The sequence below is a fragment of the Sphaeramia orbicularis genome, chromosome 11 (genome assembly GCF_902148855.1).
Source record: "Sphaeramia orbicularis chromosome 11, fSphaOr1.1, whole genome shotgun sequence".
In the NCBI taxonomy this organism is placed as follows: Eukaryota; Metazoa; Chordata; class Actinopteri; order Kurtiformes; family Apogonidae; genus Sphaeramia; species Sphaeramia orbicularis.
Genome location: NC_043967.1, coordinates 20,663,235 through 20,676,305, shown reverse-complemented (window position 1 = coordinate 20,676,305; position 13,071 = coordinate 20,663,235). Strand labels below are relative to the sequence as shown.

At 37.6% G+C, this 13,071-nt stretch overlaps 1 protein-coding gene across 1 annotated transcript in view; it reads left to right on the top strand.

Annotated features, from left to right (window-relative positions):
• Positions 1-13,071, top strand: part of smap2 (small ArfGAP2) — a 36,438-nt gene that overhangs the window by 20,203 nt on the left and 3,164 nt on the right. The window contains exons 2-8 of the mRNA XM_030147495.1: positions 1,613-1,746; positions 5,429-5,593; positions 5,713-5,772; positions 6,168-6,225; positions 9,627-9,778; positions 9,919-10,099; positions 11,944-12,419. Of these exons, the coding sequence (XP_030003355.1) occupies positions 1,613-1,746; positions 5,429-5,593; positions 5,713-5,772; positions 6,168-6,225; positions 9,627-9,778; positions 9,919-10,099; positions 11,944-12,419 (1,226 nt within the window). The remainder of the gene's footprint in view (positions 1-1,612; positions 1,747-5,428; positions 5,594-5,712; positions 5,773-6,167; positions 6,226-9,626; positions 9,779-9,918; positions 10,100-11,943; positions 12,420-13,071) is intronic.

Sequence of the window (13,071 nt, the reverse complement as noted above, 5' to 3'; positions counted from 1 at the left end):
AACATAATTACATTTATAACATATTTATAGTATATATTGTATATATACCACATACTTATGTTACTATATTGAATCAGTGGTGGATCAACAGCTCCCATGTGAATGCTTTAGATCCCTGTTTTACTTAAAACCTATCTATCTATCTATCTATCTATCTATCTATCTATCTATCTATCTATCTATCTATCTATCTATCTATCTATCTATCTATCTATCTATCTATCTATCTATCTATCCATCCATCCATCCATCCATCCATCCATCCATCCATCCATCCATCCATCCATCCATCCATCCATCCATCCATCCATCCATCCATCCAAAGATGTTGCTTAGAGGAATTCAATGGAAGTTCAGGGGAGCCAAAGCTTTTTGGAGCCAGCACCTAGTGGCCATCAGCAGTATTACACTTTAAGGTACTATCTGGCTTCAGTTTGGTGCAATGGTCAATATCTGTTTTCATCTGCTTGTCCCACACATTAAAAAATAAATAATAATAGTGATCCAAACAGATTAGGCACGTATACCTCAGGATGCAGCCAAGACAAAAGTTTATTATTTTACTCTGAGCCAAGACATAGCATTTCCGTCGTGTGCACAAAGAGAACAGTTTTGGATTTTTTTCTCCTCCGAGTCAACTTCCTCTTCCATTTGCATAGAATGGCCTTTCTCAAACATCAGCTCTGTGACTTCAGCTGACAGCAGAGACCCAACGTTGCTCTTCCACCTAGTGGTGTGAAAACCACACTGCATCAGATCTCACCCAAGGTTGTAAACACATGAAGGCTCATGTGGGAGATGAGCTCGGATACGTGGAAGCAGAGAGTGGTTCGGCCAGTTGCAGCCAACCAGCGAGGGTGGGGTGGGGTGGGGGTTTGGGTGCAGGAAGAGATGGAGGAAGGAGAAAAGGAGGAGGGATATAGGGATAGATGGGGTGAGAGCGGCATCAAGCAGCAGTATTCTCTTTGAAGCTGACTGTATTCTCTGAAGAGGACGGTTGCATAATTCAAGCTGAAAAATAGCCTGACAGTGTTTTTATTTCCCCTCTTCCAGAGTTGCATGTTTAGGCAAAGATCATGACAGCTCTGCAGACAGAAGGAAGGTGCACTAGAGCTCTCACATCACTATGTTAAAACCTCTCGCAGGGTGGATATGGGACGCCAAAATGCATCCATTAAGATACGTATGTCAGTGAGATGGACAGAATGGCCCACTCAGATACCCATGTGCCCACACACTCAGGCTCATGATCAAATGAGTAATCATCCCTGCAGGTATCCAGGCTCTAAGTATGTGTGTGTTTGTGTGAATGTGAATGCTGGTGTGGTTCTCTGCTCCTTCCCGCTGTCTTCTCAGTCTCAGTTATTATATAGGCTACCCAAGTCTTCTGTTGGATCTTATTATGTGTCAGGACGCCACATCACTTACACTGGATTAGATGCATTCCCCTCTGAATTTAAACTCATAATTGAGGTCTCAAGCTTGTCTCGCTATAAATAAACTCAAATTAATCAGTTTTTTCTTGAGCCTCCAGAGTCACTCCTATGCTCTGCCTATCTACATCTCTATGAATCTCTGCTCTAAATATCAACTCTTTTTTTTTTTTTCCCAGGTCCAAGATGGGCGTCCTGGAACCTGGGCATCTTCATTTGTATTCGATGTGCAGGTATCCATCGAAACCTGGGGGTTCATATCTCCAAGGTTAAGTCTGTCAACCTGGACCAGTGGACACAGGAGCAAGTCCAGGTCAGAGGTCACAGCATAAACACCACATCATAATGGACAGTGTTGTGCAAGTGATTTCCTGTAATACATTACAGATTACTTGTTACTGTTATTTAAAAGTAATTACTTGCCTTACGATATTACTGAAACACACAATGGCACCATTTTCTTATGACAAGTGGGTTGCATTTTGGTATATGTTATGTCAGTGGTTCTCAACTGGGAGGGCACACACCCCCTGGGGGGACACACTCACAAAAAATCACGGAGTCACTGGCTATTAGTACAAAGGAGATGCAGCAGTTTCCCCCCATGTCGAAATGAAAATGGTTGGACTATTACAGTGTTTCTCAATGGGCTGGTACCCCTGTGTGAGACCCCGTGTAAGCTCCGACATATAACAGAGGCACATACTCCCACCCCCTGGTCGCAAATTTGTTTTTCGGGGGGTGGCAGATGGGAAACGACAAGGTTAAAAGGGCTTCATAATGAATAACATACCCCCACACCCCCACCTTGTCCTGAATTTCTTTGAGACCGGTCTCGAGACCAATTTTTTGTGGTCTTGGTCTTGTCAGACTCAACTCATTTGGTCTCGGTCTTGTCTTGGTCTTGGACATAGCGGTCTCGATGGGATTTGTACAAAAACTGCATCATCACAGAATAGTATCATTATTTATTACACACCCTCTTCAAATGCAACCAGTCAGATGCATCTATTTTAAAAACATGGAACATTGTATACATTTTCTGTAACTATCTAACTAGTCATGACACTTTACAGCAATGCCTTTTGCGCTACAATTGATATAAGTAATCATGTCATGTTGATTGTAACTCGAATCTGTTTTCGGTCTTGGTCTTGGTCTCGCCTTAGTGTCTCACGGTCAAGGTCTAATTCTTGTCTTGGTCTCGATACCCTCCGGTCTCGGCAGTGTCTTGGTCTCGGTCTAGCCAGTCTTGACTACCACACTATAATCTACTCTTTGACCCTTAGGGGTCTGAGCCTATTTTGGCTGTTTTTCAGTACTTTTGATTTTGCCTTTATGTACTATATAAAGAAATGTTTACTATACGCATGTTTGGTATCTTTTTTTCCAGCACAACTTCATCTATATCATCTGCCTATTATTTTTTCACTTTAACGTACTATATCAACACAAAAGGCCAAATACATACAAAAAAATATAAAATCCTATTTGAAAAATTTAGATAATTTATTGCACAAATAACACAAAGATGCTTAATGAACCTTTTCAAAGACTTTAAAAGTGAATATTGGTTCCAAATATTCGATATCTAAAATTAAAATTGTAATAAATTAAAACTATACTCAAATATTTGACATAAAAGCATATCTTTAGGCGTTTTTTCCATGCCCCTCCACCCCCCAGCCCCTCACCCCCGGTCCTCCCAGTTTCCGCATCCAGTTCAGGTGGGGTCATTCTCACCCTTACCTGTAATGCTAAGGCAGTCTGTGGATTACAATCCGCAGATTCGACCAGTTTTTTTCCTGTATGAAAAAAAAGGACAAAAAATGGCAAAGATATGGTCAGAAATATAACACCCCCCCACCTCATTTTTATACTTTTATTCATGTTTGCTTGCTCCGATTTCAAACCATCATATCTACGGTTGTATTTGCTCTATCAACATCAAATAAAAAGTAGGAGAGTGGTTCAAGTCCGCACTTTTGAATGCAATTATCCCCAGTGGTCTACGTGATGGACTTCCGACACTGTGACGTGTTGAAAATGTCATGTGATTTAGTCACGGGGCCAAGACCGAGAACCCCTAAGGCTTAACTAATTGAGAAATCTACCTGTTGTCAATGGGCGAAGTAAATGAAACTAATCCAACATCACTAAAAAGTAATTCTGGTAGCCGATATTAATGAAAAATATTAAGCTTAATATGTAAGATTAGCATGCACTCATGTTACGTAAGGTTTGTTGACATTAGTTAAGTCTGTTTTATGTAAATTATTTCATTACGTAAAATTCATTACAGTTTATTCACTTTCATTACAGTAAAGTACATTTTCATTGCCTCTCTAGTGCTCTTCTACAGCAGCCACAGTGTGCAAAGCTAGTTTATGGTGGTTTATAAATAGAGAACTAACATCAACACCCACAGCAAACTTCATATAAGCAAATGCGCATAAGAAAACCTTACATTTTGATATTTATTTCTGCCTCCAAGTAAAATAAAGTCTGTTTTAGAACTCATATTCACATTAATGTATTTGTAATTATAAATTCCGGAGTACTGGATTACAATAATTGAGGACACCTGCTCATCAGTATGCATGTCACGCTGTCGGCCTAATACGAAAGAAATGCAGTGTAATCCTTTCCAGTGTGATGGGATTTTCTAGTCAGCACTTTTTCTTTCTCCACAGCCACAAAAGAAGTTTAGACATTTTTAATATCAGGCCATCATCCTTTTGTGTCACCAGAAATGGAGCAGGACATACACTGTAGCAGAGATGCACATTCGCTCACTTCCCATCATCCTCCTTTAAGCCAACAGATATTGATGACTGTATTATCTGTACTGTAGAACACCATCAGTGCATACTTGGCAGCTCTGCTTTATTGCACATCAGTCTGTATTTTCCTACAAATACTAGGGTCGTACGAGATTATCGCCTGGAAAGAGGATGAAGGAGACAGTCTCAGTAGAAGGAGAGGTTAAAAAAGGCAGATGTTTACTATATGGAGCTTACAGTTTCATAAACACACTGGAGATATCTATGAACATCCACTGAATAGCTGTGAGCACACTACACATATTAACCCAGAAAGACCCAAACATCCAACACTGACCAAAACTGTCTACTGATGTAACCGTTTAATACCTGTTGATCCACTAATGCTATCAATACATGTAAATAATAGGTGTAAAATGTAGTTTGTCATGTTTTCATGGTCATCAGATATGACTCATTTGGATGTTCAGAGGCTCCGTAGTTACCATGGAAACACCATCATCTTCTACAACATTGATTCACCAGTAAAACCCATGGAGTTGGATCAATGACAGTGGATGGACACACTTGTTTTATGTTCAGCTAATGATAGATTTAACTGAAATAGTCACTTTTTCTTCAGTTTTATCTGTTTCTGATGTAATAACCCTCAACTTTAATTTGAATTTTATGAACATCTACATGATCAGTAAATTAAATGTTGGCAAATACCTGAATTATACTGATCAAATACAAAATACATAGGATAGTATAATAAATAAATCATGGTAAATCACTTAAGATAGGTTAGACAAAGAGAAAATTTCATTTGGGGACTGACACAAAAGTAAAGCTGGGTCTTTACGGCTTCAGGAAGCAAAATTTGTAACATTTGCATATATTATCATAGACCTACATACACTAATTGAACTGTAAGTGTTTCATGTACAGTATGTTCATATATCCATGGGTTTTAGGCATGCTAGAATAATACAGTCTCATGAATAATATATATGTGATATATACGACCATAAATGTCACATATTCCATTTTAAGTTGAGTAATTTTATAAAGTAAATGTGCAAAACTTATCTAAATGAAATCATAGGAATAGGAAAAGTCTCAAAAATTACAACAGTTTGGAGGTTCGAGGGAGAAACTGGTCACAGGATGGCTATATTTTATTTATTAGACTAGCTAACACTATAAAATGTTTTGGGGTTTTTTCTCCAGTGTGTTCAGGAGATGGGAAATGCGAAGGCCAAACGTCTCTATGAGGCTTTCTTACCCGAGTGCTTCCAGCGACCAGAGACGGACCAGTCTGCGGAGATTTTCATTAGGGACAAGTATGATAAGAAGAAGTACATGGATAAAGTCATTGACATTCAAATGCTTAGGGTGAGTCCACAGACAGAAAAATGTCTGAGTTCATGATACACATATGTAATATAAATATGACTGTTGATATACATTAGTGTGATGTTTGTTCAGCAAAACCATTTGTTTTGTTTGCGCAGAAAGAAAAGAGTTGTGATAATATTCCCAAAGAGCCGGTTGTGTTTGAGAAGATGAAACTGGTGAGTCCACTACAGTTTGTACATGTCATATCCTATCATTGTGTTAAATTAAATAGAAATGACTTGGTTCTTTCTTCAGATTTTCCTCTGATTTAGCATTTATCTAATGCTTGTATGCAGCACAGGGAGGATAAAAGCTAAGTGAAGGAGAACAGATATTTTTAGATCTCAGATTTAGATGGATTTATAAAGCATGGTCAAGGAGAAGAAGGGTGCTTAGGTATGTCCTGAAGAGAATAGTAAAAGAAATGAAGAATAATTTTGTTTTTCAGATTAAATTGGAAAGGTCATTTTACTGATGGGGAATCTAGAATAAAATGATTCTGTATTCAAAGTCATTTGTCATTGCAGACAGTTATTGGCATTAATTGAATTGACTTTTTCTGTTATGACAGAAAAAAGACATCAGCCCGAAGACAGATTCACAGTCTGTTACAGATCTGCTTGGATTAGGTATTCCACCTTATCTCTCTTATACAAACACACCGTGTAACATATAAAACTATGTTATATGGACAAAAATACTGGGACACATCTCACCTAGAACTGGTAGGACTTCATGATGAAAATGTTCATCAGTTGTCAATAGTTACCACTATAAATATTTCTTTTAAGTATAAAGGTTTATTTTTCTTCCTGTGTGAGAGTTGTAGAAAGCAAACAGTTACTTGTGGTTTTAAATAATTATTGATGATCAGAATGTGACAAATATTCCAGAAATCTAGATATAACATTTAAAACAATTATGAAAATAAAAAAGCATTTTCACTGTTGAGTAAAATTCCGTCAAAACAAACAAGCATTTTATAAGTGTTTTCAAATTATGTGTCCCAATACTTTTGTCCATGTATGAGAATATGAAATACACTTAGGGTAAAAGGACAAAACACACAAACACCAACAGAGAAACACACACACACAAAAATGAAATCTGTGAATTTGTCCCTTACCGAGTTTTTGTTGAATATGATTAACCTTATTATGTCTTAACATGACTATAAGTGTTAATACTAATAAAACACAATTATTATAAGAAAACATTTACAAGCAATTGTAAGAGATTTTTCCATAAACTGCTGAAGAACATTAGCATCACATGCTTACAACATGGTGTTTTGTCCGTCAGGTTGCAAAGAAACGTGCAATTAAAAAATGCAGGATTGAGAAACTTGAAAAAACACATGACTTTTGCTGTAGATCTGGTATCTGGGCAGATAACTAATAGTAAATGCATTATAAATCATTCCTTAATATTAGTAACGCAACATGAACATCTGTAAAATCTTAGCACCACTCTAGTGTTTCTGATTTGCCCTGTAATCTTCAATAAGAATGTTTAATGCTTCAGTTTTATTAAAGGAGTGATATTTGGCTTTTTTAAAATGGAATTATTCATTTTAAAACATTTCTCTGTGGTCTACATAAACTGTAAATGCAATACTTGAGTATTTTCAGTTTTTACTACAATCACTGCTGCTGGCAAACAATTATGCCGTACTCGGAAAAATATTCGTTGGAAGCTTTGACCTTATATGTGCAAATGTCACGTAACTAGTTATAAAATGTAACAAAATAAGCAAGAATTAAAACGGGTTGTAGAAATCCACGCTATTTTTGCTGGAATCAGTATAAAGATAGCTTTGCAGCACCTGGAGGGTTCAAATTCAAACTTTATGAACTATTAGGGTCCAAATACACAAATAAATGAACCAAAGACTAATAAAAGTGGGTTTAGTAAAACATGACCCCTTTAATGCATAATGTTAACACATAATGTGAATAAATATGTTATTAACCCTTTCATGCATAGTGGTCACTACAGTGGAGCACTATGCAGCTATTCTACAGCTGTTCTCTTGTATATTCATGGGTTTTGTTGTTTTAGTTGCGTATCAGTCAACACAGTGGACACTTATGCACCACCCCATACACTGTAATTCATACCATTACTGTAACTTTGCTGTTCTTGATAAACCTGATCTGCAGTAACATGTTTGAGTGTTTTTTCTTTTTTCTTTTCATATTATCTTCATGAAGTGAGAATAACTAGTATTACAGTATGTTAAAAGGAGAGAAAACATGAGATTAGCTATATAAAAAAGGTTTTATTTCATAGTTTTCATACAGTATATCACTTTCTGATATTGCATTTTAAATACATGTTTCTTTGCTTCAAAAATTAACCCTTTCATGCATGAATTATGAGAACCTTAATGCAGTGGTTCTCAATCTTTTTCTGTCGGGCCCCCCTTTGGAGCATGAAAAATCTCCAAGCCCCCCTCAGCCCCAACAACATTGTACCTGTCGTGCAATTATTACTTTTACTGAAAGAAACATCAATATCGTAAGAATACTTTTTGCTTTTCCTTGAATAATTTGTTGTGCAAATTAAAAATAACTTAGATTTTTGATTGAACAATACAAATGAACTCAACAACACTGCTCTCTGAGACATTATTTTTCCAATAATAATGATGATAATAAGGTAATTTTTTTTTATAGAACAACAAATTTTGGTAACAAAGATCAACATTCTAACAATATCAGTGGCTGCAATGAGCCCGTTTATGTTGCACATCTCAGAACATCAAAGTGCAAACTGTACAAACTGTGCAAAACCCGAAACATTGCACATTTTTTTTCCAGTCCAATCCTTGTCCATTGTCCAAACCTAAACTCTTTGTCTAGTTCAGTGACAGATCACCATGGCAGTAGATTTGTTTGTTGTATGTCCCTAAAATGAGTCCAGGGTGCTCCAATGCTAAAACATTAGTTCCACCTGCTACATGTTCTAACCTGAAGAAAAAATAAACACCTAGGAATGATCCCATGCCCCCCCGGCAAGCCTTTGCGCCCCCCCTGGGGGGGCCCGCCCCACATTTTGAGAAATACTGCCTTAATGTGTCAAAACACAGTAATGTCCAGTCAGAGAGCGAATTTTAATTGATTGCCATTCCAACGTTTATGTCACTATACAGTAGCTCCTTGTTCTGGATAATCCCTTGTGGTCTAACTAAAGCAAAAATGAATTTAAAAGTAAAAATGTGGGTCAAATTGTCTCTAAAATGTCCCGTCAGAGACTTTGAATACCTTGTTTTGACCCTTATCAAGAGTGTTTTTATTCCTCTTTAGGCCTGAAAAAAACAATGCAATTGAAGAATTTTCTATGAACCTATTTTTCATGGAGTTGCAAAAAATATCCAGTCAGCTGGACATCATGCATTTAATTTTTGAAGCAAAGAAACATGTATTCACTGATACACTGTGTGAAAACTATGAAATTATTTTTTTTAATGCTGCAAATCTGATGTTTTGTCACATTTTAACATACTGTAATATTAGTTATTACTCACTTTATGGAGATAATAAGCAAAACAAAAAAAAACAAAAACATGCAGTCTAATAGCAATAACAAGCAATTGATTTACACTCAAACATATTAGTGCAGATCAGATTTATCAAGAACAACAAAGTTACAGTAATGATATGAATTGCAATGTATGGAATGATGCATAGGCGTCCGCTGTGTTGGCTGATATGGAACAAAAACAATAAAATCCATGAATATACAAGAGAACAGCTGGAGAATAGCTGTCTACTGTAGTGACCACTACACATGAAAGGGTTAAACACATGGTATCCAGCTGAGTGGACATTTTTGTAACTCTGTGAAAAACAGGTTTATTAAAAACATTTAGTTTGCATTATTTTTTTCATGCCTAAAGAGGAATTAAAACACTTAGGAAAAAAAACCATAGCTAAGGTTCTCATAATTCATCCGTGAAAGGGTTAAAATGAATAAAGACCTAAACTGAAGTTGCATAATTGTTCATGTCTGTGTCACTGCTGCTTAGATGCTCCAAGTCCCTCGGTGTCGAACGGTGGAGGGGTTGTTCCAGACGGCTATGAGAGCCCAGCTGTGTCAAACACAGCTCTGGCACATTCTGGTCTGGATCTGTTCAGCTCCCTGCCGGCCCCATCCTCGGCGTCCTCCACAAAAACCACAGTATGAGACACACCAGGACCATTGTGCTCATCTAACTGTCATCTGTTGTGTCATGCTGTTACTGACGATCACCCTCTCCTCTATTCTCTTTGTTTCTCATTCATGTTTTACTGCATTCATGTCACCCTTCTTCTCTGTAGCCTGTTTCCAGCTCTATGCCTCAGAGCAGAGTGACTGCTTCAGTGCCTGAAAATCTCAGTCTCTTTCTGGATCCAGCGCCAAAAGCAGAGGAGGGCACTGTCAAGAAGCTTTCCAAGGACTCTATTCTGTCACTGTACGCCTCCACCCCCTCAGTGCACACCAACAGTATGGCCACTCATGGTGAGACCTGGCTTGTTCCATCTTTTCCATGGTTCTAAGTGTGACAAAGAGGTTGTAGTCAAAGAATGTTTTCAGAATCTACTGTATTTCTGTAAATAGTGACTGGGTGCTTTTTTACTTCAGCTGCAGGAGGTACTTTGTTTGAAGGAGGCATGTATTAGAAGTAGGCCTTTAGGTCCTATTTAAAATGAAAGCTTAGAATACAATACAATACAAATGATTGCACTACAAAATTGGTGGCGAATACCCAGAGGTGTACTTAAAAATATTAAATATAATTATAAAAATTAGTGCTGTCAAACAATTACAGTTTTTAATCAGATTAATCACAGAGTTGCTGTGGATTACTTTCGATTAAGCATGATTAAATATCACTTCTTTTTAATCTATATTAATTGCGTTTAATTTTGCAATGAGCAAACAGACTCAAGAAAGACGGGAATATATAATGTGTTTATTAAAAACCTGCTTAAGAACACGCTGCTTATTGTCTTCCATCTTTATGGGTTGGTTCTGCTGCCTGTCACTACCGGATCTACTGCCCATTTTTTCATGCTCGACGTTAACTCTACTTGGACAAACTGCCCCAAATGCCTTGCACGAGATGTTCAGAGTCATTCTGCACTACAGATGGGTTAATTGCGTTAAAATTTTTAATGAGATTAATCATGATGATGTATTAAGCCGCATTAACTTGTTAATTTTCACAGCACTAATAAAAATATAATAAAAATATAATAATGAAAAAATAGCGGCTAAAGAAAACAGTGAAAAGTTCTAAGCATGATAAAATGTTAAAAGTACACAAAAAAAAGTGTCCACAACTGCTCTTTTTGCTTTCCTATTTTTACCTCCGCCAAGGAGGTTATGTTTTTGTCGGCGTTGGTTTGTCTGTTTGTCTGTGTGCAAGATAACTCAAAACGTTATGGATGGATTTGGATGAAAATTTCAGGAAATGTTGATATTGGCACAAGGAACAAATGATTAAATTTTGGTGGTGATCGGGGGTGAGGGGGTGGGGGGTCCACTGATCTGCCTTGGCGGAGGTCTGCACTGTCTTTTCTAGAAAAGCACTTGGAGAGCACAGACCCCCGCCAAGGCAGATCAGTGGACCCCCATGCCCCCCCACCCCCGATCACCACCAAAATTTAATCATTTGTTCCTTGTGCCAGTATCAACATTTCCTGAAATTTTCGTCCAAATCCAGGGCACTGATCTGCCTTGGCAGAGGTCTGCACTCTCTGAGTGCTTCTAGTTTACAAATGCAAGACTTTGTTTATCATTACAAAATAAAAGCCTTCTAACATTCCACAGGGTTCCTGTAGGGTCCTAAAAAGTCTTGAATTTACAAATCTGCATTTAATACCTTAAAAAAGTCTTTAAAAGGTGTTAAATTTGATATGGTAGGTCATAAGTTATGTTGTCAAAAACTTGTTGGCTGTATTGTGTTTAAATATATCTCTGAAATGTACAAACTGCAAAGAAAGTAACGTTAGTTGACTCAGTTCCACTCGATCCAACCCAACAATTTATATTGAAATTAGGAACCAATTATCATTAAGTTTGCAGCCGCTGGTGAGAAATGATCAGAGAACATGAGCCCAACACATGTGCAGCTGTTAGTTGCGTGTGTTGCCTGAGAAAGATGACTTTGGGAAGTTTAAGGGACGACTCGCAAGTGAAAAGTAAACATGGGGAAGTGTAAATTTGATAAAGCCACGCCCATATGTCGACCTTGATACCAGCTATTATTATAGACCTGCTTTGTAACGGAGTCCTTGTTTTCATGACAGAAACACAGTAAAATAATGAGTAATAATAATTTGTGTTTGATTATTCTTCAGGGTTGTACATGAACCAAATGGGATACCCGACACATCCATACCATGGGTCGTACCATTCCTTAGTTCAGGCCAGTGGAATGGGAGGAAGTATGATGCCGTCACAAATGGCGATGATGGGACAGCAGCAAAGTAGCATGATGGGAGTTCAACAAAACAGCATGATGGGAGTTCAACAGAACGGCATGATGGGAGTTCAACAGAACGGCATGATGGGACAGCAGAATGGCCTCATGGGTGCTCAAGGAGTCATGGCTCAACCCAACAACGCTCTTTCATCACCCTACATGGCTGGAATGGCCCAAGGCATGATGGGACAGCACCAAAGCGGAATGATGGTATCGCAGCAGAATGGCATCATGGGTCACCAGCAGAGTGGGATGATGGGGCAGCAGCAGGTTGGAGGTTTGACCACGTTACCTCATCAGCAGATGTATGGAGTACAACAAGCCCAGCAGCTACAGTGGAACATCACCCAGGTGTGTGTGTGTGTTGTGGACCATAATATTGTACAAAGTGGTAAATGTTCGTTTTTTTAACTATAAACTGTATAAAACAAGTGGACATAGACACTCATAGTAATGACACAGCGGTGCAAACACATCCATAAACACAATCTACTGAAATGTCCATCAAAATAGGCTTTATCTGTTAATGTAACTCGGGCATCTTATGGAGGACACATATAAACCAACTAAAAGGCTCAAGCAAAGCTCAAAAGATCACAAAATAAAAGACTCGATAATTCAAATATCAGTCTTGAAGGATATTTTTACAATCCAAGTATTTGTGTAAATCCCTAGCAAGGTTATTATCGTTAACGAAAACTAACGAACTGACGAAAACTAGAATTGTAATAACAATTTCATTAACTGAAATAAATAAAAACTATAATTAAAAGAAAAAAACGATAACTAACTTAAACTTTATTGTGTGTTTACGAAACTAACTAAAATGTATAAAAAATTATGGATAAAATTCCATTAGTTTTCGTCTTTGTCAATGTAGGATTGATATGAAATCAATTTATTTCCCTCAAGCAATTTTAGCTGGCGGCACCATATGATATTTAGCGGTCCGTCACTTCTCGTCACTTGTGGTTTAAAGTCGTCTTCTTTCTCCCAGTCTTAC